Raw genomic sequence first — 24870 nt, 5'->3', positions numbered from 1 at the left:
ATAGTCTTTTTTTCAACCTTAATTTCTGACTTCCTACTAAACAAACTAGAGATTCTTATATTTTAGAACGAAGCTGTATGTTTTATAAATATGTCTAGAATCAATAATGTTCATATAAGTTTAATAATGATTAGAACATCGTATAATATAAAACAGAGTTAATACTGCTTTATCTGTTTACTAGCACAGATAGGGCAGCATGATTAACGAGAAAGGAGTTGGAACTTTCATCAGGACACTCGTACTCTGACTATGATTACATGTCTGTTTGGAAAATATCCCTGGTGATAGGCTAGGTGTGGTGGTGTAGGTAGATTTTGACGTGTATATATTGAGCACCAGGTGTGAATTTGGCATGGGCGTAACGGGGGCTCGAGACCCCGCTATCTCCGTTAAAGTTATTAGAGTCCCACGAAGATCTTTCTAAAATTTATGGCAAACATCAGTAGAAAGATGGAGCTGAAACTCTACCTAACTTGTTTAGACCTTCTAATATCGTTGACTAGATCCGTTATTGTTGAGCACCTGTTATATATAATCAAGAATTCACAGTGCATGCCAGAACTACATAAATTATAGCATCACGTTACACTTAAGACATGCAAGATAGTTTGTCAAAGAAATCTTGCACAAGACCATGGTAGAATTGGCATGCATGGTCCAAGTACATAGATTAGCCGGTTGAATATATGTCTAGGAAATATGCCACCACCTAGCTAGGAGAAGAATTGTCAAAGGCAGAGGTCACAGCTAGCTAGGGAAAAGGCATGGTTTGTAGCTTGCATAATAACTATTGGAAGGGACCTAATGCTTCTAATCTTTAGATAATTATTAATCACATGATTAGTAAGATGGTATTAAAAAGAAAATTTGTTCCGGGGAAGTCAAAGCTCTGTTTTAAAATAGATTATTGAGTGAAGGCTAAACTAAATGTTATCTAACTACATATAGGATAAATTAATTTTTCAGAAAACAAATTTAATGGACAGTGGATTAAAAACAAGGGCTCAAAGCAATAGTATAGTGGAAGGAAGTGTCTAACCACTGTCATACATGCTAATCAAAACTTGTCAAAACCTAGGTAATAATTAAACTACTCCAAAACTTCTCACAGCATGATACATGGACAGTGTGGATGTGATTTTTCTGACGTACGTACCTGCTCGTGGACATAAGCCACGTCACTCACATGGTTCAAATGCCAACTACTTAAAATTTAAATCATTGTGCTCATGAATTTTACACGCTAAGTATAGGCTTTTAACGTAAATTATGGGTTAGGGATGAACATGAATTTAATGGGACCAATAATGTACAACTGGTTTTCGTCCTTTAAATATGTCTTAGGGGTGCATTCGCGAACGTGTGACTATGGTGTTATATGTATAATGATATGTATGTGTTTTTTTGACATGCCATCAAAAAATAAATAAAAACATAGGTCACATTTCAACATCATCTCATCCGTTCGATCTCAATAGCACCGTTGGGAATTAAGTGGGGCCTCACTTTGGTCAGTGCCACAACTTATCGTAATTGATGTGACTATAAAAGAATATAGTCTCATAAGGCTCCGTAAAGATTTACAAAGCTATAGTGTCTCTCGCGCGCCACCATAATTTATGTGAGATTTATTGACTATATAAATTTGTTTTCTTTAGCCTAGCTAAAACTACACTAGCTATTGCAATGGTTAGTGTGACTACAAGTTAAACATTCACGCTAAGCATTACATGAATCAAAATAGACATCCCATATGCCAAACTACTATATGGAGAAAAAATATAAAGAAATGATCACTCCGATTTCTACTATATCACCCGTACGATTTCAATAATACCTTCACTGTTATGGTGATCGTTTGGTTTTTTGGAAAAAGTCAAATGATATATTTGAAAATAAAAAATAATTTATAAATAAAATTTTTATATATATATTCTTAGCGGTGTAAAAGCTAAGACTGATAAATACATACTGGAAAAAATCATAAAATTAAAATTAAAAATTTAAACTATTAATTACATACATTAAGGACTTGTTTAGTTCATGAATTTTTTTTGTTGGGTGTTACATCGGATATTCGATCGGATGTCAGAAAACTATTTCGATGACTAATTAAAAAACTAATAACATAGGGTGTCAGGAAACCATGAGACGACTTTTTAGCCTAATTAATTTGTAATTAGCACATATGACTTATTATAGTAGTTATGACTAATCATAGATTAATTAGACTTAAAAGTTTTATCTCTTAAACTTCTTCCAAACTATACCATCTGTTATTTTTTAACTCCGTTTAATACTCTTATGATGTGACAGGTAAAAGCGAAAATCTTTAGCACTAAACAGGCCGTAGAAACGAACAAAAATGGAATTCATCTCACCAACACGGCAGGACCAACTCCACGCCCACGCCACATCGGCAGCATTCACGAAGATTCCGCCTCCCCCCCGGCACACATTCCCCCCCCCCCCCCCCCCCCCCCCCCTCGCGGTCCCCACCTCCCCCGGGCGCGGGGCCCGCGGGTCAGGTGGCTGCCGCTGGCGCTGCGACGCACGCAGCACGTAACGACGGCAGCTGTCCCGCACCGGGAGCACTTCATCAGCAGCAGCAGCGGAAAGCCGCTCTTTTTATCTCGTAACCAAAGCACGCTTCCCCCTCCTAATCTCCCTCGCTTCTCGCCTCGACTCGACGCGACGCGACGCGGCGCCTCTCTCTCGTGCGGCGGCGGCGGAGGCGGAGGAGGAGGAGAAGGAGGAGGAGGAGAGGGTTACGAGGACCGGGGTATAGAACGGCGGTGGCGGGGGAGGGATGCCTCTGGGGTGGCTGCGGAGGAAGTGGAGGCGGAGGGGCGGCAGGGGCCCCGCGGCCGCGGCGGAGGGCGGCGTGTCGACCTCGCCGCGGGACTCGGTCGACCTAGGCAACTCCGCGTACGCCTCCGCGTGCGCCTCGCCGACGTCGGCGGCGGCGACGGCGCGGTGGGGCAGGACGGCGGCGGCGGCAGGGCAGCGGTGCTGCGGGGGAGGGCCCGGGCCGCACCACCACAAGCCGGGGCTGCCGCTCCCGCGGCCGGTGTCCAAGTCGGCCCCGATGCCCCTGGCCTCGTCGCTGGCGGAGGTGGATGCCGCCGCGGTGGCGGCGGCAACCGCCGCCGCCGCTGACCCGGCGTTCGGGGGCTGCGTGTCGGCGGCCGACTCGGTTTCAAGCAGGAGCTCGTCGGACGAGGCGACCGATCACCCGAACTACAGGTGATTGATTGTTTTGTGTTTGCAGCTACGTACTTTTTCCCCCCCGTAGTAGCATACTTCAATTATGGGCGTAGCAGCTACGAATCCAACCGTGATCGCAACGAATTGGATGAAATTATCGTCGAGAGTTCGTTAATCACGAAGCCACCTGATGCGCCGAGTGATAGTGTGATTTAGGGGTTTTGAGTTGACTGCTAAGACCAAGGTGTGTGTGGCGACTTGGGCTTTCGCACCAACTACGGCCGTTGACCTTGTCCATTCCTGCACCTCCTGTAGCGTACGAAACCATTATCTTTATTTAGTAATTCGGTGGACTTGGGGAGTCAGGGCACCAAACCGCGTCAAAACTTCAACCCACCCTTCTTTGTTTATTCATTCAGTTCTATTTAAGATATTGTCTGCGAGGATATTTAGGATATTGTTAACTAATGGATTTTCTCGCGTAATTCTTTTTCGGGGAATTCCCGCGTAATTTTGTCCGGGGCTATATTATAGGGGCTGAATTGGATTCGGCGTATAACTTGTCGTCCTGTTTCCATAAGAACAATTTTGTCTTATGTAAAACTGTATCAATCAATCTACGCGGTTGTAATTTAAACTCACTATGAATGATGTTGGTACAAATCGTTCTGTGGAAATGATGCTGAGGTGCTAAGTTTCTATGCTGCTGAATTGCCTGTTCCTGCAAAAATCATGCCTGGCATAAAAGAGGGCATCTTTTGTGGTGTAGAGCTAAATTTCAACACATTAATTGCTTCATGCGTTCTGCCTTTTTGGAATCGTCCCTGGCCCTATTTCTTTTTTCGTTTGAAAGATGATCTATTTTGTTTTCTGACAATCTGTTGTTACAGTCCTGGAAGTTCTCTGATATTTCCTGTTTGCTGCTGCAATCTGTAGGTATACCGATCCAGTTGTCCATACTAGTGGAAGGACTGTGCTACCTAATGATCATAACAGCATGGTAGAAGAGAGTCGTTTTGTATCATCTGGTGCTCTTCTGGAGCATCAAAAGTTCTTTGAGGTTCCTATTGCAAATGTGAAAGAAGTTCATCACATGCAAAATTTTGAACCGTCAACAAGCGACTCTAATTATTCACGTGGCAGAATGTTAGCTGAGGATACATTTGGTTCAAGGACAAGAAGTCATTCCCCTGGTCCGAGAGGGTATGCTTTTGCTGGCAGTGGTGCCAGAGATTTTGGATTTAGCCCAAGGTCACCAGTGAAAAGGATGGATGATCCGAACAGTCCTTCCCAACCCCTGCCTCTTCCTCCAGTTCCTGTTGCTAGCTCATCCCTTCCTTCATCTTCCATTACTTCTAATCAATTCCAATCACAGTGGAAAAGGGGGAAGCTGTTAGGTAGTGGTACATTTGGTCAGGTTTACCTTGGTTTCAACAGGTATGAAGATATTCTGTTGTCTTATAAAACATTAAAGAATAGTAGGGTTCATGAGTTCATCCAAAGCTTGAAAATGAATATGAGAAATACCCATTTTTCATATGCTTTGCATTCATGCATGTTCATTACTTCCATCTTTGAAGTTTATAAAGAATTTTAGTTCTAAGAGTAGATTGCAGCTATAGCCTTTTTTCTGTCAAGGTTGTATACCCAAAATGTAGCTGGCTGTAAATTGGATTCTGGACATGCACAAAATTTTGGTATTTATGCAAATCCATATACATATTTCTACTTATCTTCCTAAATAAAACTTGCTATGCAGTGCACTTTTTGGCATCGAAGAGACTATGAAACAAATTTTAGAACTATTTCGATGGATCTATTTCATTCTTGACACTTATTGTTGGCGTCTTGTGATTGATCTTAACTATTCATTATACAGTGAAAATGGGCAGTTTTGTGCAATCAAGGAGGTGCAAGTTATTATGGATGATTCAAATTCAAAGGAACGCCTTAGGCAATTGAATCAGGTCACTTGATTTCCCTATACAATTGATAGGTTGTGTATTAATTTGAAGACTTTATTTGTTTTATTTTAGCTTATGTAAATGCTTTTTCCAACATGTTTCTGATATACATCCTGTTTTGGTTTATTAACCTGTCCATGTTGTATCAACAGGAAATAGATATTCTTAAGCAGCTCTCGCACCAAAATATTGTGCAATACTATGGAAGTGAAATGGTGAGTTCGATGTGATTATTGACTAACAGTTCAAAAGCATGTCATGCAGCCACATGGTTTATTTCTTCATTTTTCATCTTAGCATATTGTCATGTGGATTGCTCATTAGAAGATGGATCCGCGAGGGGAAACTGTAACATTTTTAAGTTGGAACTAATTTGATGATGCGTAGACTCACTTGTTGGTATATAGAACATTACTTTATGCATATAATTTTTGTTGTAAGTCTTAATAGTGCATGCTATATCATGTTTTTTTTTAGAATCAGTGGGTAGATATCCTGGTTCCAGTTTTCATCAAGAAATGAGACACCATCAGTTTTCCTAATTTTATATCATTGTTCGCTTATTCTCTAAAACTTCTGAATAAGCTTTGGCTTGGCTATTTAAATGATTTTGAGCAGGCTGACGAAGCTCTATCAATCTATCTCGAATATGTTTCTGGAGGTTCAATTCATAAATTACTTAGAGAGTATGGTCCATTTAAGGAGCCTGTTATTCGTAATTATACTCGGCAGATTCTTTCAGGGCTTGCCTACTTGCATGGTAGAAATACTTTACACAGGTATCGCAAATTATCTTACACTGTTTGTCATTTCATGGTACTACTGAACACTGAATACAATGATCACTTTGTAAAATTATTTTTCTTGACAGAGATATTAAAGGAGCAAATATACTTGTGGGCCCTAATGGTGAAGTCAAACTTGCTGACTTTGGCATGGCTAAACATGTATGTCATTATATTTTTGCTCTTCCCAGGGTTTTTGATTGTTTGGACGTGCAGAAGCTTCATTAAAATCTCAATGAGATCACACACGCATTTAGTAGCTTATTGATCATCTAGCTGAATATTTAATTCCTCCTAGATTCAACTCAGTAAATTGTCTCTAATATATTATGTATTGAGCATAGACACTGCCTTCCTGCAAGTTTAAGACTTGGGATTGATCAAGATCTCTGCTATGCACACCATTCTTTCCACAAATGCCAGGGGTCTAGAAACTTCCTTTTATGTGAAGGGATGGTGATGTTGTTTGTACGTCATTTAAAAAAAATGTATCTGATGGCTATGGGAGGGCTTCTTCAATTAAACAACAAAAAAAATCATTTTCAGCTTTGGTTTCCTCTTTATCTCACTTCACTGCTTGTGTCATAACAGGCAACATCTTTCGCTGAAATATGCTCTTTCACAGGAAGCCCATACTGGATGGCTCCTGAGGTACACTGTAACTTCCTCATGAAATTTGGTGTGCTGTGTCACATGCAATTTTTACCTTTCCAAGAAAGGTTTGTCCAACTAAATACAAAATTTGCAGGTTGTAATGAATAACAAAGGTTATAACCTTGTGGTTGATATATGGAGCCTTGGGTGTACAATTATTGAGATGGCAACTGCAAAGCATCCTTGGTATCCGTATGAATATGTATGCCACTCCATAATATATTACCAAAATGCTTTGTTCTGCTTGGATATGCTATTATACTTTTTGTAGTGAAAATAGTTGGCAGACACTTCATACTTCTCTTATAGTTGTCAGATTATTGGTCTTGCAGATGGCCGCAATATTTAAAATTGCAAACACTAAACTTATACCGGAAATCCCAGAATGTTTTTCTAAAGAAGGGAAAGATTTCCTCAGTTTGTGTTTAAAGCGTGATCCAGCACAAAGGCCTTCTGCAACTTGGTTGCTGGGTCACCCTTTTGTTGACCCTCAATCTGTAAGAGCACCAACATGCAATGGTACTCAGTTGAGAAATGGAATATCTTCCCCTGCAGGGATAGGTAATAGGAAGGTGAGATTTCTGCTCATTCTTTTTTTTTTTTTCATAATCAATGGCAGGCTCTTCTATTCTTTTGAAGTACCAACAGGAGATAGTATATTATATATTTCTAGACCCTTTTTACAAGATACTGAGTGCATGTCTAATTTTTAAGCTTACATATTCAACCGTGCATTTCATTTGTACCATCACATCAGACGACGAAGGCAGGTGTGGGGCTAATTCATGTGTTGTGCATAATTCTTTTTAGGAAGCTTGCTTTATGTTTCTGTACACTGATAAATTAATTACATGAAACTAGGTTCAAAGACTTGATTACATGACGCAGTTCCCATGTCCGGACATCCTAGTCACGCTTTCAGTACTTTCCCTTTTTTGCAGCCAAACAGGGAATCCTCGTCAAAGCGAAACATTGCTCCTCTGCATGGTATCGCAGGACTAAGCGCAAGGGAATTTGCTGGATTTTCGACAGCCCATCCTTCTCCTCACAACATCTCCAGGTAAAGCAATATACCTCTTGTCCATCCTGTGTGTTTCCTTGCTCATCTTTGTAACCTGCGGTCCTACCATGACCGTGCTCGTGCAGCAGCCCAACTGCAGTGAGAACAAACATGTCTCTACCAGTGTCCCCATGCTCAAGCCCACTGCGGCAGTTCAAGCAATCAAACTGGAGCTGCCTCCCTTCGCCGTCGCACCCGGCACTCTCCCCTGGATTGGCAGCAGCCTACCCAAACAATCACCCGCAGAATCAGTCGAGGCGAATCGCCGCGGTTCCAGATCCCCTGCTGGAGTCGAGCCAGCTGAGACCTCCAAGCCCATACGGCTCCCCAAAGAGATTCTAGGCATTTCTGATCTGCTGTTGGGAGTTGGTGTAGGAGGATGTGTTGACACCTGAGTTATGATACAATTTTAGGGAAGGAATTGGAGTCCCATATATGTTTTTCTTTTGTGTTGATAAATCTTTTGTTGTAACTATATGGTACTCTGATCTGATTCATCATTGTATAGAAAGGAGAAAAGAGGGCATTAGGATGATTTCTGATGTTATGTAGAGCCGGAAATGTGGAGGCTTGGACTAGTTGCAGGACTTGTAAATTTTAGATGATGGAATAAATTATCCTGTGGCCGCTGCAACCAATGTAGCATATAAATAGAGCAATTCTGTGTGGTAGCATATAAATTTTCCACTGGAGTGTGATCGATCGGAGACATGGTAATCATACATCCCAAAATGCTTAACAATTTTAGCCATACATTTCATTTTGCGTAATGTTCAAAGAATAAAAGAATCCAGAACTATTTTAGCCATGCAAAAATCTCAAGAAAGGGAAAATTGCAGTTTTGACAACCAAAACAAGGCGGCGTTTCGTAATTATAGGACACGAAACATCGTCTTCGTTGAAATAATCCTTAAAACATTGGACACTTGATTCTCATGACATTAGAGGATAATTTAATCTAAATACATGTATTTACTTAGGAAACTACTCATATTGCCCTCCCACCGTGTACATTGTTCACTAATCGAAAAAAATGCAAATTCATGTGTCGTGGCTGGCTGGCTGGCTGGCCATGTGCTGTCTGGCCGCCCAGCAAAGCAATACAGGCACAAAGCAATACAAAAGAAACATGTCAAAGCAATACAGCAAACAGACGAGAAAATTGCAGTTTTCTGTAAACAAACACCAGCAGCAGACGTTGTTAAGTTCTGCACGGCCTGGCAACGCCCGGCGGCGGCCGTATGCCCTCGTGCGCGGCTAGGGCACGGCCAGGGCCAGCGCCGGCTGTGGCGCCATGTGACTCCAGGGAGCGGCCGATGTCGGGAGGACGGGAGACGAAAAGGCGTATGCGGTGAAAGGGCAATATGGGTAGTTTCCTAAGCCAATACATGTATTTAGATTAAATTACCGCCTAATGTCAAGTGCCCAACGTTTTGAGGATTAATTTTTACCAAGACGACGTTTCGTGTCCTATAATTACGAAACGCTTGTTTGGGTTGTCCAAACTGAAATTTTCTCAAAAAGGATACAAGACTTACAATTTTGAACAATAAAAACGAATCCAGAAATTTCAAATCTGAAATGATTAAACTATTTTAGCCACGCATAAAAGAATCCAGAACATTCAAATTTTTAACAATAGAAATGAATACAGAATCCAACTTTTTAGAATCCATAACTTTCAAATTTTGAACAATAAAAATGAATCCAAAATCCAGAATCCAACCTTTTAGAATCCAGAACTTTCAAATTTTGAAGAATAAAAATGAATCCAGAATCCAATTTTTTTTTAAAACCAGAACTTTCAAATTTTGAACAATAAAAATAAAAATGAATCCAGAATTTTTTAAAAAAATGCGGTGAGCGTGGATCGAACACGCGACCTTCAGATCTTCAGTCTGACGCTCTCCCAACTGAGCTATCCCCGCAGTTGTGGTGATTTGAATAATTTATATTTATATTTAAAAATGTAACCTCATGTAAACATTGATAGTACTTTCCTATTGCTATGTGTAGATACTATAATTTAAACCCTATCGCGAAGAGATACGCACAAAACATTCATGGTTTTATCCGTATTTTTAGACTTGAAAATCACCCTTCTCTTTGATTTCCTCTAGGGATAATCCAATTTACTATCTTTGTCAAATCAAACACCGGTTCTAAAAGACGGTAAACATCAACTTAGGACTTGAAATAAAAAGGCAATCCTGCTTTATATTGTTTCGTAGGGTGATGACACCACCATACAAGTTTCGAAAATCCCAATAACGGATCATAAACCGCTCACGAGCAGTATGCTCAGATTTCACGAAAACTGTTCATAAACCGACAAAGACATATGGAATTCATAGTTTGAATTTTCTTTGAACTCAATAAACAACCGAGAGGATTATATTACCGACCTGGTCCACAAAGTGCTGATCTCATGAAATCTAGACCGGTTTCTGGTTTCCATCAGTTTTGTAAATCCTGCTACAATCATATAGTTTTGAACAATTTTACAGTTCATAAGTAGGTACTGTGAGATACCAAAATTTTAGTGTAAAATTTAGTACCTCCTAGTACCTTCTCAAGAACTATAAAATTACTCTATAGTTTTATAGCTTACGCCAACAATTGCAACCTGTCCACTGCAAATGCTATCATGCTAAAAAGAAGAGCAATATGATCGATCATGTAATTTATTCCTATTTTTGACCTAGTAGTGAAAACTAGCTGAATTAAACAGTCTCTAAACCGAAACCTAGCTTTAACGACCAGATTAAATTACTAACATGGAATTGAATCAAATCGAATCCCTGTGCCATGTGGATATGTGATGCAAATGATGGAGCCGTGCAGGACATGGAGGAGACATGCATCATCCAGGCAGTCTAAAGCCATCTCCCATCACATGCTCCCCCCGCCCCCTCCCCCCTCTTTATAGCTAAGCCCTTCCCCTAGCTTGGTCCCTGCCTCTCCCTCCCTCGCCCCCTCCCCCCCTCTCTCTCCACCAAACTTTGGATCGCGATCCGGTGCAGTTGCTAGTGCAACTACAACTTAAGCGGTCGCACCATCACCTTATGATGAAAAAACAATGGTTCAAAATGATGATGTGCTGTAACACATATTTTTTTATATATTGTATGTACCGTTTGATCAAAATATGGATGGCTTAGATTGCTCACTGTTCTTATTGTGCAGTTCTAGTTCCATCTGCACCGATCTCAATCCCCCAAAACTTTGCAAAGTGCAGCAGCATTGTGTGTTGTGCTGGGGGTGTTTATGTCTGCATATTTTCTGGGGTTGGCTGGTCCGGGGGGGGGGGGGGTGCTGCAGTGCAGGATTGTTAATCAACATCAAGGAAGATTCCCAGCTTCAGCTGTCCTGTCCAGCAGGGGGGAAAAATATTTGGGGGGAAGAAAAAGATTGAATTCATTTTCATCCAACGACCAATGGAACTATGGTAGTGTCTGCAATGTGGGCATGTTGCACATGCAATGCTGTTAATTGGCCGCGTTCGATACCACAAATAAGGTATCTAAACTTTCTCGTTTTTCACGTGCACGCTTACCGAACTGCTAAACCGTGTATTTTTTACGAAAATTTTCTATAGAAAAGTTATTTTAAATAATCATAATAATCTATTTTATATTTTTAATAATTAATAATTAATAATTAATTAATCATGCACTAATCTATTATTACGTTTTTCACACCGGATAACTAATCCCCTTCTCGTCACTGCCGAACATGGCCAAAGTTAACCAAAACATTCTAAATTGATAGGATATGGATTTGAAACTAATGGTGATTTGGTAGTGTTTTGGCACTGTTTTCATGCCATGGCTGTACTAAGCATAGGATGAAGAAGATGAGGTAGGTAACAGATGGTGATTCATTTATATGAAAAGATCACATGGTGGTTAGCTCTGCTTGGACCAGAACGGTTTGTTTTTAGTATAAGAGAGATGAAAGGTAAAAAAAGTGATGGAAAAATATTGGTATTCATTTTTCTCAAATTGTTTTTTAGATAAAATGTTTTATATGGATTTGTACAAAATTGTCACGGCTTAAGCATGTTGTTATATGAGTAGATCTTTTTTCTCTTTTTTTTGATCTCATTAACAAGTTTGTGGAAAAGTTGAAATTGTCATGGTTCTGTGGTGGACTGGTGATTAGAGTATTTCATGCCCATAAATAAATAATGCGGCTCCCACAAGTAGTAATCATGCACACAAATTCATCAGCAACAACTAAAGAAGAAAGCAAAAGCAAAAGACATAAGCCTTTTATAAGAAAAAGGGTAAGGTTTGAGGATCTCAAACCAAAGTAATTAATATCAAGTAGGAGTAAATATATGTATATTGACATAAGAATAAATTAAATTGAGGGTCATTTTTCATTCACATAAAATCGCGTGTTGCTAAGCCTAAAATTGCAATAATCTAATGCAGAATTTAAGATTATTTTATTATACTTTTGTTACGGTATATTGTTTGCTTTATTTTTTTTATCTAAGTTTGAGTATCTTTACATATAAATTTGCATTATTTACCAATTGTAAATTCATTTCATTTTTAAACTGGAACAATTCATCGTTCAACCTTTTCATCTAAGATAATAATTTTGGTTACAAAGAAAACGAGGAGAGTGATAAGAACCATTAGATTTTCATCCAAGAAATAGAAGAAAAAGGTTGAAACCTAAGAGCTTAAATTTTTGCTTTGTAGACTAATGCAAATTTGTACAAACCAGTTTAAAGAAACATATTCCAAAACACACTTTATTGCAAAATTTTGAAATCCTTTTTCAGCTAACCCTTAACCCCAGTTTCACAGTTCGACACAATCACTCGTTCTCTCCCTTGCAGTTCATAAGATCCATTTCTTGAAAGGAAAATGAAACACGCAAAAAAAGTTCTTATTTACTCTTGAAAAAACTGGCGTGCAAACTACGGTTATGTAACAACATGCCCTCCAGAACCATATAGCCCAGTCCAACCGACGGACAGACACACATATTACTCCACTTACACTTTTGTCATCGCTTCGTGTAAAACGGTTAACCCGGAAGTGATATAGTTGAGGGATGAGACCTTATAAGTTGGTTCCACTCTTGCTAAATTAACAATATGATACTAAACATGCACATGCGTACATAGTTCGTATGAGCCGCCATATTAGGCCAGGACGTCACATGTTACATCTCAACTTTTAATAACTACCAATTGACTAGATTAAATGGTTGTCATTTTTATTTCTAAGAGTTTATTGCAATAACAAGGTTACTTTTTATGTTATTAGCCTAGATTGCGCTTGGACATAGTTTCTCTGATTTACTTCTGGTAGTGGCGTGATCACTAACAGGTGACATACAACACAACCGGATTCACATGTCAACCATCATATCCCTCTTACTTTAAACCAGATGATCTCAATACATGTCACTAACAAACAAGTTATTGCACTAAATTATATCGATGTACTCTCTTCGTCTCATAATATAAAAGATTTGGTCTCTAAATTTTATCCCAAAATATATAAGATTTTATAATCCTAGGGCTAGACTTTATTTTTCATCTCTTAATTTTTGTAGTACTTTACTCGACATCAATCAATTTTTCTACTGCTCATTACTTATTTATCAGATTTTGTAATACTTTATTCCTCTAACATCTGCTATGACATGACATGTACATTTTTCTACTCCATTATAAAGTATAATTATTTATATGATTTAAATTTTGCATCATAAAATAAGCATTTATATACTGAGTTTTATGATTTCAATCATTCTAATGATTGGAGAGCCAATCAGATGCTTCGTAAGAAAATATAATCAATTTAAAATTTTAAAATTAACCACTAAAATGACTAAAAAAATCTTTTGACATCTTTGTAGAATTTTAGTGTATGCTAACAACCTAAAAACGATTATATTTTGGAGCGGGGGTAATACTTTCTTAATTTTTGCAAAAAAAATATAATTTCTTATATTATGTGACGGAAAGAGTATTAATTTCTGGTACCGTGAGTGTGTAACTTACTGTACTTTATTTAAAACAATCTTTTACTATTCTTAAAATGGTATTTTGAAGTACCATATTTTAAGTGTACAAACTTGATACTGTTATTATTATGTATCTCAAGCAACCAAAATTTCATAGAAGTTGCATTTCTGAGAACAGTAAAATTTCCAAAAAAAAAAAGCATTTGATGTTTGATTCCCGGGTCCATTGCCCATTTGCCCCCGAGGAGGCGAATTTTTTAAATAAAGAAATGCTTTTTCAAGAGAATTTAAAAAAAACACAGGGCGGCCTGTGGCGTTCTGCCATCTCGCGCCGCGCGGCGCATTCGCGCGATTTGTTTAGCTCGCCATGTCCGCCACCACCACCTTCCCAGCCTGCCTCGCCGCACTGCTGCCGCCGCCGCCTGCGCGTCTTCACTGGAAAGATGGCCCCCGCCGGTGGGCTCCCCCTCCCCTCCCTGCGTCATGAAATGATATGATGGTGCGCGCGCGCGGCCTGCCTTTTCTCCCTCCCTCCCAGCAGCGCCAGATCGATCGCTTTTCCACTTCCCATCTCCCCCCGTCGTCGGTCCATGCTCTGGCATCCTGCCTGCCTGCCTGCTCCCTGTCCCAGCTCGGAACGAGGAGGAAGCCAGCTGCACCGCGCCGCGCTGCCGGTTGCCTCCGGGGAAGGGGTGCGGGTGTTCTTGAGGCAGGGGGGCATCGGCGGCGGCGGCCATGGCGAAGGAGACCGAGTTCTACGACGTGCTCGGCGTCTGCCCCGCCGCTTCCGACGACGACATCCGCAAGGCCTACTACATCAAGGTCGTCTTCTTCTCCGGCGATCGCCTTCTTGCTCTGTGCTAGCTCCTACCACACTTCTCCGAGTGTCGGCGCTGATTTGGTTTTTTTTTTTCTCGTTTCTTGATCTTCTTCAGGCGAGGCAGGTGCATCCTGACAAGAACCCCAATGATCCGCAAGCGGCCGAGAAATTCCAGGTCCTTGCTACTCAAAGCTCGTTTCTTGGATGCGATATGCTTCGATTGAATTCGGTAGCTCTGTCTGATCAGCTGAGCTTCTTGTGGATTTCGCAGGCCCTTGGGGAGGCCTACCAGGTGCTGAGTGACCCTCTTCAGAGGAAGGCCTACGATGGCTATGGCAAGACCAGCATTTCCAGGTACCCCAACCAACCCCAGCTGAGCTGATGATTCATCGATTGGTTACAAGCAACCGACTCTCTGCTGTCCGTCTACAGAAATTTTCAAGGTTCAGTCTTTACAAATGTGTTTTGCTTTTACAGGGAGAACATGCTGGATGGCACTGTGGTGTTCGCCCTTCTTTTCGGGAGTGAGCTGTTCGAGGACTACATTGGCCACCTCGCAATGGCAACAATGGCTTCCTCCGAGATGACGAGCGACAATGACAACCCTGAAAAGCTTCAGGACAGGCTCAAGGTCAGTGGAGTGTAGTACTCAACAGGCAGGCAGGCAGGCAGGCAGCCATTTGTGATGGATGTGCAAATTAAGCCAGTCTGATCTTCCCCTTCCTGATGGAATGCTGGTAGACTAGCTCATGTTAACTATTATCTTGTGTGTTTATTGTGACAAAGGGTGTGCAAAGGGAAAGAGAAGAAAAGCTGGCTAGATTCCTCAAGGAGTTCCTCTCGCAGTACGTTCGTGGTGACAAGGAAGGATTTGCTAACCGTGCCGAGTCCGAGGCAAAGAGGCTGTCCAATACTTGTTAGTCTGATTGATCTGTGCAAATTCATTTTCGATCTCTATGTCATCTAAAATAACTTCTTTGAACTGTTCTGAAATGCCTTTGGCAGCATCAGGACTAGACATTCTTCGCACCATCGGATATGTGTACTCCCGGCAAGCTGCAAAGGAGCTTGGCAAGAAGGCCATGTACCTAGGAGTCCCATTCCTGGCAGAGTGGGTGAGGAACAAGGGTCACCTATGGAGGTCACAGATCACCGCGGCGAAAGGTGAAAATCTCGCAAACCGGGCTTTGGCATAACCATTATAATTGCTGACTGATTAGAGGACAAAAAGAACAATGCAGGAGCTTTGCAGTTGCTGCAGCTGCAAGAGGAGGCCTGCCGGCAGGGTGGTAAGGACGGCTTGGCCACCGAGAGGGATGTCGACTTGCAGATGAGGATGAACAAAGACCTGATGATGAGCTCACTGTGGAAGCTGAATATTGTGGATATTGAAGTGACCCTTCTACATGTTTGTGAAATGGTATGCCTTGAGATATCTAATGTAGTTGGTACTTGGTAGTATCTGAACATTGAGTGCTGAGTAGCCTGCATGCCTGTTCCTCTCCTCTCTTATGTTCAAGATGATCAATACATTAAACTGACTTGAATGGTCTTGTACTTCTTAGGTGCTGCATGAAAACAATGTCAAGAAAGAGGACCTCAAAGCTCGTGCAATGGCACTGAAAATTCTTGGAAAGATATTCCAGGTACAGTTGACATTTTCGTTAGGATAATTCAAATCATCGCTAGTTCGCTACATGAGATCAATGTTATTGCAATTTACAAATACCATAATTGATCAAACAGCGGGAAAAGGAGGCATTGCCAGGACCTTCAAAACCGACCATTCTTGACGATGACAGTAGCTCTGATGAAAGTTCAGATGATGATGTGGCTCGGACAGTGCCTTATCGGACTCCTGCAGTTACTCAGGCAATAATTAAACTAAGCCAGTTTTATATTGCATACAATAGCATTACATAATCAAGTATTTGCTGATACTAGTTCATATATTTGTGGTTCAGGGAATTGGCAGGTTATTCAGATGCTTATGCAACCCAGCATATGATGTTGACGATGACTTTGAACCACGCAAATGAGTGGTGAAGTAACAGGGACGTAAAAACTATTTCAGAGATCCCTGAATCTTCCCCGAACAGTTGGGATCATGCATCACCATAATTTGTCTGAAGGATGCATTGTAGATTTTACTGCAGCACTGGTGATCAGACCAACAGCTCAAAATCGTTCTCTTTTTTTTTCCTGTCCCATGAACAGTAGATTCTTGGTTTTTGGTATAGATTTCTATCGAATTGTGTGGTGTTTATGTAATTGTTTGGTTTTGGAGTTGTCAAAGAGAAAGAAAGGAAGAAACAAGCAGGTGTAATTGGAAGTTCCATTCCTCTGATTTGAAAACCATGTTGTAAAACTCTGACATGAAGAAAATCAACTTTTGATCCCATTGTCTGCCAACTGTCACTTAACCTCTGCAAGGATATTCTTCTATGTCAACTTTGGTCTCATATCGACATTCCTGATTCCTGACCTGCAAGATGATGAATAGCACTGTCAACTCCAAATATTGTGAGCTTCTGCTTGAAAGATGATGCAGGTGAGAAGATCATGCAACTCAAAAGCAGTCTGCAATCTGCATTGCACAGAACAGAACCACCACCATGGGGTCTAGCAATTTTCTCATTTCCTACACTGTAGGTAGAGCTCCTTATGGACTATACAACAAGAGCTTTTTTTTTTCTTTTTGCCATATGCCATACGCCATATGCAGTTGCTCAACCCTGCCCCTAAACTCTAAATTTTAACTGAATTTTTTCTCATTGTTACGGCGATTTGCGCGCAACCGAAAACGGGGATCAGAATTCGATTCTTCAGAGATTCAGGATTGATCCTGTCATGCCCGGAGCTTGGCGAAGAGGTTGCCGAAGGAGAAGAAGCTGGTCCTGGACATGGCGCCGCCGGAGGCCGGCCGCTGTCCCGGCGACTTGGCGGCGGAGGAGGAGGGGACCTTCTTGACGTTGAGCATGACGGTCTGGCCGATCTGGACGCGGAGGCCCTCGATGGTCTTCATGTCGACCGGCTGGCCGGAGGCGTCTCGGACGTAGAAGACGTTGATGGCCTGCTCGCCGACCGTCGTGACGTCGGCCCTCGTCACCGTGAGGCCGTGCTCCCGGAGCACCCTCGTCACGTCGGAGAGCAGCCCCACCCTGTCCCTGCCGCACAGCTCCAGGGTGAACCCCTGCATTGCAGCAGCAAGAAAGCATCTTTTTTTCAGAAACACAAGTATAGAAGGCAACATGTTTGTTCATGGGTAAATTGCTAGTAGTGTTACTCCTATTGATGAACTGAAAGATGTAGCAGAAAAAAAGAAAGAGAGAAACAGATAACTAGCATAGGCCGTAGTTAGAGATGTCAGGCTTTTCGTAACAAATTTAACTGTGAATGTGAGTATGATATACAAAGAAACGGGTGGATGTTCAACCGAGCGATGAAAATGCATCTTCTAAGTACTACTTCTTCCATCACAAAATGTAGCTAGGATAAGATTTGATCCATCCTAACTAGTATGAATCTAGATAGGGAGCTAATTGCAGTGATGCTAATTGCTTGTACGGACAATGACAGAGAAGGTTCAGAGTTCAGACCTCAGATACTCTTCTGGAGATGGCAGCTTCAAGGCACTTGATCACCCTCTCTGCTTCGTCCTTCTGAAGCGTGCGCCCGTCTTTTCGTCGAATGTACAGCTCCTGACCAAAAAACAATCATGGTGATGTCAAAAGGCGCTGAACCACGAGCTTAGCAGTCTCGTCATTTCGCTTTTATTTATTATTATAAGCTAAATTTTAAAATTTTAACTTAGATTTATGATATATTTTAGAGTTTTTCATTGTATTTTTTTTAGCCTTGGTCAGTAAGGCCGTGTTTCTTTCAACTTGAAATTATTATAATATAAATTATTAGGAGTAAGTTAAAAAAACAGACAACTTATTAAAATGGCTTATTATAATCTAGAGCTTAACTTATTATAATATGAAAAGCTCATTTAGGTGAGCTTTTTCTAAATTATTGGGCGAAAAATTAGTCACCATGCCACCCCACTCCCTCTTTAGACTTGTAAACTCAATAATCTACAATAATCTAAGCTCTAATAATCAGGAAAGAAACAACTCACATCTTATTTTACTATAGATTATAACAATCTAACTTATAGTAATCTGATTTAATAATCTAGAATATAATAATCTTAAGCCGAAAGAATTAAGGTTTAAGAATACATGTATAAAAGTTTTATTAAAAATTATTTTTTATTTACAAATATATTATTTGATTTTTTTTCAACAAAAAGCCAAACAACCATCACCCAGGACTCCTTTTGGAACGCATGATTATGTTCCATATGAATTGAACTGTTTCGGGTGAAATTTCTGCCCTATACACCACGTTACCTGCAAGCCGTAGATGCCGTCGGAGGAGACGGAGGCGTGGGAGACGACGTACTCCATGTCGGTGAGCGTGCACACGATGTCGAACAGCAGCTTGGACCGGTCCCTGCACTTGACGTTCACCACCGAGTAGTCCTTCTCCTCGCAGTGCTCCACCGTCACCGCCGGCCTCTCCTCGTCGGCGGCGTGCGCCGCCGCCGCGTTCCAGGCCCCGCCTGGCCCGACGGCGCCGTCGTCGGCGTCCACGTCGGCGTGCATCAGCTGGTGGAGCCGCCGGTCGACGTGGGTGTTCGACCCGGCGGAGAAGAAGTTGGTGTGCGCCACGGGGCGGTCGTCGCCGCCGCCGGCGGTGTGCCCGCGGAGCACTTGCCGCAGGCGGTGCTCGATCCTGGACAGCTGGCACGCGTCGCCGATGGCCTGCCCGGACGCGACGTCGTTCACGTACACGACGCAGGCGACGCGCGCGCGGTGCGTCCACACCTCGGCGGCCAGCACGTTGCAGCCCAGCTCCGCGAGCACGGCGAACACCTCGGAGAGGAGGCCCGTCCGGTCGGGCCCCTTGAGCTCGATGGCGGTGTGGTCGCCGCCGATGGAGTGCATCCCGACCGATCTCACCGGCGACGAGCCGCCCTTCGCGCCACCCAGCAGGTTGCTGTCCGGACCTAACGCCTGTAATTTAACCAAATTAATACTACTCGCTTCAGTTTTCACTTAATTTTCATTTTTGAAAATGACTAATTTTTAAGGTAATCTCTACTAACACAAAAGAGTATTACAGAAACCAAAACACTTCACCTAAACCACCAATAATTTCACACAGAACATCATCGTGATACATGAGTACATGACTACAATAAAAAATAACTCTGAAAGCTTGATAGATGATAAAAAACAGGTTTTTCACTTTCAAGTGGTAATTTTCAAGAGCAATTTCCAGGTGGATAAGGATTACAAACCTTCTCAATGTGCTTAATGGTCTTCTCATCAGTCACCTTCTGCCCTTGCTTGTCCACCACATGAAACACTGCATCAGGTTGTCACAGACATCATGATTAAATCGGCAAATAATGTTGATGAGCCATACTTCTGCACATATATTGATATACTTATATAGCATAGGCTGCCTTACCATCCATGAACCATCCACCATCTGAGGTGATGTATGCCTTCGAGATGGCGAGATCGAGATCACTCAGAACTTGCACCACCTCCAACAGAATGCCATTCTTGTTCATGCTATCGACCTAACTCCAAACGCAAACAGACGGTGCTTGGAACGGTTAGTGAAATGATCCTTGATGTTGGAATCAGTTTTCTGTAAGATGATTCCACTGGAGTTTTGAGAGACAGTAATTAGTACTAAGTAGTTCTTACCTTCACCAAGGTGCAGTCGCTGCAGGTGCTATTGTCAATGCAAACCCTGCAAAATTAACAGTTTGTTAAGTAACAAAGAGTAGCAGAGCTGCTGACAAAGGCCTGAAATAGTACAGGAAAAATGATGTGAGAAATTCTGCAATATTGTGGGGGGTAAATTAGAGATCCACCTAGGAGGGTTGATGCGCTGACTGAAGTTCTCGTACTCCGGATCAAAGTAAGGCAGCATCTTTCCAAGGCTATGAACCTTTCTGCTGAAAGAATTATGAAACCAGCACTGGCATGATGTGAGGTATGCAGATATATATAAGCAAACAGAAGTACAGTTTCATCATATGAAACGCCTGCGATAATTTCCAATCATGAGAGTAGAAACTTCAATCTAAATTATCACCGAGCCAATGATGGGCTCCTTATAAAGAAGACCTAATTACTTTACAGAATAGATTAGACCAACCTTTCAGTAGATTCTTCTTTCAGAAGGCCTGAAGGTTCCCCTTCACAGGAAAATTTCAATGGCTTGAATCAAAAGCTAACCCTAGCACTGTACTTTAGTATCCTGGAAAGTCATCAGCAGTTTCGAGTCAATTTCTGCACAAATGATATCTGAACCTGGAAGCACTCGCTTACCCTGAAAACAGTAGTACCTGTGATTGAATTCAGACACTCACCCTGGAACACATAAGAACTCAGGAATTGCAGAAGTGGATCGAAATCTGGATCAGAAACACACACATAGCATACGAGTCACAACCATAAAAAGAAAGCAATCAACTTGAACCATGTAACCAGAAAACTAATAACATGGGCTGCTGCAAACACCATATATATGATTGATCACCTCACAGAGATGAGAGAAGCAAGATACTGTTTTGCCAGATGAACAAATCAAATCAGAGAGAGTTCTGTATGTGCTCATGGCGCATGAATCAACAGCCACAACCGACGGCCAAGAATCGCTGCCGGTGGATCCAACTCGAGCTAAGCTACCCCCGCATTAGAATAAGGGCCTGAGGAATCAAAGAACCACGTCAGTGTGACATGGATGTGGGGGATAAAAAGAAGGAATGCCAGATGACAAAATCGATGGCTGCTCCTCCGCTTTTCGTCCCACCGCCGGATGCTTGAGTTGAGCGAGTGCGCCAGCACGGGAGGGTTTTTCGCCGATCGGTTGGCGATCGCCATTCCCTCTGAATCTTCGCAACACTTTTCTCTTTTTATCTGAGCTTGGGTTTCGTAACTTTCGTTGTCGTTTGTTATTACTGCTTTCTTTTTTTTTTCCCCTAGATATATACTGTTGGTTAAGTCTTTTTTTTCTTTTTGTTTTTTGGCATTGGATGTGCAGCTATGGCCCACCTGTCAGTTAGCAGCGGTTGATTGGTTTGAATATGAAATGGTACCTAGAATGCCAGTTCAGGGCTCCATCTGTTGACCATTTACTAAAAATATGCCAAACAAACAGGGGGATGATAATATATGATTAAAGATCTTGTAGTTGTGTTCTCGGTGATCTAAATACTGTTGAAAAACAAATTATGATTAAAAATATAAAAATAATTTGAAAAATGAGGTTTAGAATTCAAATTTTAGCAGCAACGGAGTATATACGTTTTAGGTAAAATATAGGGCCTTTATCTCTTCCTCCGTAAGAGTAAAACGGCCATCAAGAAAAGATAAATGAAGAAAATGATCAAATGTAGTTTCCTTTTCATTGTGGCAAAGAAAAAACATAAGCTTGTTCAAATGGGTTGATACTTATCGCACTTATCAATATGCTGCAAAAAGGGAAATTCCAAATAGGTTGATACTTGAAAGAAACATGTGAAAAAGCTAATTAGAGAGACGTCCCAACCTAATTTGGATTAACATTTTTTGACATAAAAACACAATCTTTTTGGCATATATAAGACTGGATTAGTCAGAGGAGGATTAACTAACTCATCTTGCCTTGATAACTCAATTTTGCACGGGTAAGTTTCTCAACTTCAGAATTTCTTGTAACACTTTTGCTATTGGTCAAACGTTTGATTTTTTGTTTTTCCATCAAACACACGGGCAATATATGCAGGGTCGAGAGAAGGACGTGTATAAGAGTTTTGACTTACATATATATCTTCAAATTACCATCCAATAAAAATAACTAAATTTAATTGATGAAAATAAAATTTTAAACATTTAATCAATAGACGAACCTTCCTGTAGCCATCGATCTGGCTTCTACAAGTACCCTATTAGCGGCAAGTAGTAGCAGTAATCATAGTCAACTATCAATGGCGGTCAGCCCGCCACGTGGCCCGCGGGGATGCCACCGACAGGTGGGCCCGAGCAGCTGCTCGTGAGGAGGGGAGATGCCCACGCACGTAGACGCAGGCGCTGCCAGCGCGCGCGCTTTACGCTTTCCCAGAAAGGGAATCCGCTTTCCGCAGGTGCGGGCGGCGGGGCGGCTCGCCCTCGGCGCAATCTCGACGCAACGTGGAGCGCCATGCCACCGTACGATATCCATCCGACGGCCCAGGGCGGCCACGCGGCCGCCCTCCTTGCGGCAGCTGGAGGCTTTCTTCTCCCACGCGCTCGCGACACGAGCTCAAACCCAAAACACCCTCAGAAAAGACAGAAGGTAGTAATAAAGATTTAATTAACTACTAATAATTATAATTGTACTACCCCTCCATCCTAAAATAATGTTATTTCTGCCACAACTCACTGTTCTAAAATAAATATTTCTGCACCTACCTCGTTTTTTCCATTTAAACTGTTTGTAATATTTCTCTCATCATTATGGCATTTCTTAATCTCACGTTTAGCTCTAAAAATAATTACTATATTATAAGACGAAGACAGTACAGATACGGTGCAGTTGTACATGCAGACAGGCAGCCGTTGCTGCTGCGATCACCGTCACAGCCAGCCAATCCAGTCCAATCATAACATCCATGATTTTGTTCCCCCCCTTAACCCCTTCTCTGATGTCGACCAAAACTTTAAAAACACACACACACACACAAAGATTCGGCAACAAGTGGACGTGGGCCCACCGGCCAGCGACCGCGGCTGCGACGGCGACGGATGGGCAGAGGCCGGCCGGTGAGGCTTCGAAAGATACGTGCCCCTCGCCGCCGTGCACACACACAATTCATGCTTTCCCAATCTAATCCAACATGGTGCATGATGCGACGACAATGGAACCAGCCAAGAACCAAAAGAAAAAAAAACACACTTTTTATTTTGTGTGTGTTGTTTTTTCTGAGAAATACTAAAAAAAAAAGAAAAAGGAAAGGAAGAAAGAGAGAGAGACAAACAGGAAGGAGTCGGCTGTGTCGGCCGGCCGGGCCACCTGATCGATGAAGGCAGCAATCATTCCACACGACAAACAAAAACCCGCTTCTAATCTTACCAGCAAAGAAAAGAAGGCAAGCCAAACAATCCAGTACAGAGAGAGAGAGAGATGGAGAGAAGGACGGGTAGGCGTTGATTAATTACCTCTGCTCTGTTCTTGGATTTGCCTCTTGATTCTCCTTCTGCTTGCTGCCGCTGCGCTTGCGGTTTCGTTTGAGATTTATTTTTTCTTCGATTCGCGCGTGATCTCACATCTCACGCGGGTGGAGCCAGCACGGCGAGCTGTCGAGGAGGAAGAAGGAGAAGCGCTGTTAGTGCAAGGAGAGGAGAGGAGGGGAGGGGAGACCGCGTGGGAGGAGGAAGAAGAAGAATCAAATCAAGAAAAAGGAAGGGAGATATGGATGAATGGATGGATGGATGGATGGAGAGGAGGGGCAAATGGGCCTAGTAGGGATGATAGGGAAAGAGGGACTCACTGCGCTCTCCACATATGCCTCCACTGCCCCCACTTGGTGATACCCCGATACCTTTCTAGCTCCTCTCTCTCTCCCCCTAGGCATTATATAGTCCCATGAAGACCGGAAAAGTCTAGAATAGTGCTAGGCGATCTAGGGGAGTTGAGCGACGAGACACATGTGAAGTAAATCTAGATAGTGTACGACAAGAATGCCAGGTAACCACGGTGTCGATTATGTGGTGTCTGTTAGAAGGTACAGCTAAGCAAGCCGTGGTTGTTGCGCTAGCTAGTGCTTTCAAATTTGTAAGGTGCACATTCACATGTTTATCACTAAGATTAACATGATTATACGTTGCATGAATGGTAAACGACAACATGCTATGGTTCGTGACAAAAATGTTCATCTAAATTCATTATGTTGCGTGATACCTAGTGGTACCATTACCTTCCCCCTTCCCCTGTGTAGGATTATGTAGTCTCACGATAACCATGGAACTCCAAAATAGTGCCCAACGACAATGGGAGAGCCTACTGGGGAGACATGTGTATGGTACGACAAGTAATACTAGGCAATCACGACGTTGATGATTGTGTGGAGTTTGTTAAAAGGTATATGTAAGCATTGGATGGTTATTGCACCAACTGGCATTCAAATTTGTAAGACGTTCAGTCATAAGATTTTTTTACGTTATTACTATCATGTGTTTGTATGTGAAGATATAACAAGAGATAGGGTTTTTATATAGGTTTAGATCCCCGGAGTGGGTAATAGTCCTACATTATGTTTGGTCAGAGGCATATTACTATATCAATCCCATG

General features: G+C 42.0%; 3 protein-coding genes and 1 non-coding gene across 12 annotated transcripts; 2 read left to right on the top strand and 2 right to left on the bottom strand.

The window, feature by feature from the left end:
• Window positions 1-2653: 2653 nt before the first annotated feature.
• Window positions 2654-8015, top strand: LOC102721244 (mitogen-activated protein kinase kinase kinase 3-like). Of its 2 annotated transcripts, none has more exons than XM_040521321.1 (11): window positions 2654-3249; window positions 4147-4647; window positions 5090-5177; window positions 5327-5389; window positions 5793-5953; window positions 6046-6121; window positions 6551-6610; window positions 6708-6815; window positions 6946-7185; window positions 7555-7673; window positions 7763-8015. In XM_040521321.1, the coding sequence occupies exons 1-11, from the start codon at window positions 2813-2815 to the stop codon at window positions 8013-8015; spliced, it is 2106 nt and encodes a 701-aa protein (XP_040377255.1). In that variant the 5' UTR covers window positions 2654-2812. The 2 variants fall into 2 exon arrangements, with proteins under 2 accessions (XP_040377255.1, XP_006648734.3); XM_006648671.3 differs by having other exon boundaries at window positions 7760-8015.
• Window positions 8016-9528: 1513 nt separating this feature from the next.
• Window positions 9529-9601, bottom strand: TRNAF-GAA. Its single transcript has one exon. It is a non-coding gene; the product is annotated as a tRNA-Phe (tRNA).
• A 4757-nt stretch (window positions 9602-14358) lies between these two features.
• LOC102716097 (chaperone protein dnaJ 10) lies at window positions 14359-16886 on the top strand. Its single transcript, XM_006647310.2, has 10 exons — window positions 14359-14489; window positions 14603-14662; window positions 14759-14841; window positions 14965-15118; window positions 15274-15403; window positions 15493-15651; window positions 15729-15907; window positions 16053-16133; window positions 16234-16359; window positions 16452-16886. Exons 1-10 carry the CDS (start codon window positions 14403-14405, stop codon window positions 16524-16526), a joined length of 1134 nt encoding a protein of 377 aa, XP_006647373.1. The 5' UTR covers window positions 14359-14402; the 3' UTR covers window positions 16527-16886.
• A 29-nt stretch (window positions 16887-16915) lies between these two features.
• Window positions 16916-24117, bottom strand: LOC102720958 (ACT domain-containing protein ACR3). Of its 8 annotated transcripts, none has more exons than XM_040520700.1 (11): window positions 24071-24117; window positions 23739-23876; window positions 20906-20974; window positions 20716-20817; window positions 20429-20512; window positions 20259-20304; window positions 20014-20128; window positions 19841-19908; window positions 18888-19553; window positions 18087-18188; window positions 16916-17680 (listed from the first exon to the last, which is right to left on the bottom strand). In XM_040520700.1, exons 5-11 carry the CDS (start codon window positions 20485-20487, stop codon window positions 17336-17338), a joined length of 1401 nt encoding a protein of 466 aa, XP_040376634.1. In that variant the 5' UTR covers window positions 20488-20512; window positions 20716-20817; window positions 20906-20974; window positions 23739-23876; window positions 24071-24117; the 3' UTR covers window positions 16916-17335. The 8 variants fall into 8 exon arrangements, with proteins under 8 accessions (XP_040376634.1, XP_040376636.1, XP_040376637.1 ...); XM_040520702.1 differs by lacking the exons at window positions 23739-23876; window positions 24071-24117 and adding exons at window positions 21100-21268; window positions 21373-21975; XM_040520703.1 differs by lacking the exon at window positions 24071-24117 and having other exon boundaries at window positions 20889-20974; window positions 23739-23954.
• Window positions 24118-24870: the final 753 nt, after the last annotated feature.

This window comes from Oryza brachyantha, chromosome 2, assembly GCF_000231095.2.
Source record: "Oryza brachyantha chromosome 2, ObraRS2, whole genome shotgun sequence".
Lineage (NCBI taxonomy): Eukaryota > Viridiplantae > Streptophyta > Magnoliopsida > Poales > Poaceae > Oryza > Oryza brachyantha.
Note: the sequence above shows the minus strand (reverse complement) of the source record. Positions and strands in the feature narration are given on the sequence as shown.

Bases quoted from the DNA above. Each gene is read 5' to 3' on its own strand.
- LOC102721244 (XM_006648671.3), top strand. From the start codon at position 2,813: ATGCCTCTGGGGTGGCTGCGGAGGAAGTGGAGGCGGAGGGGCGGCAGG. The intron at 5,390-5,792 runs GTGAGTTCGATG...GATTTTGAGCAG, and splicing joins AATACTATGGAAGTGAAATG to GCTGACGAAGCTCTATCAAT. The intron at 6,611-6,707 runs GTACACTGTAAC...CAAAATTTGCAG, and splicing joins CATACTGGATGGCTCCTGAG to GTTGTAATGAATAACAAAGG.
- LOC102716097 (XM_006647310.2), top strand. From the start codon at position 14,403: ATGGCGAAGGAGACCGAGTTCTACGACGTGCTCGGCGTCTGCCCCGCC. The intron at 15,908-16,052 runs GTATGCCTTGAG...TGTACTTCTTAG, and splicing joins TTCTACATGTTTGTGAAATG to GTGCTGCATGAAAACAATGT. The intron at 16,134-16,233 runs GTACAGTTGACA...TTGATCAAACAG, and splicing joins TTCTTGGAAAGATATTCCAG to CGGGAAAAGGAGGCATTGCC.
- LOC102720958 (XM_040520700.1), bottom strand. From the start codon at position 20,487: ATGCTGCCTTACTTTGATCCGGAGTACGAGAACTTCAGTCAGCGCATC. The intron at 20,305-20,428 runs GTGGATCTCTAA...TTAATTTTGCAG, and splicing joins CAGCGCATCAACCCTCCTAG to GGTTTGCATTGACAATAGCA. The intron at 20,129-20,258 runs GTAAGAACTACT...GTTTGGAGTTAG, and splicing joins GCGACTGCACCTTGGTGAAG to GTCGATAGCATGAACAAGAA.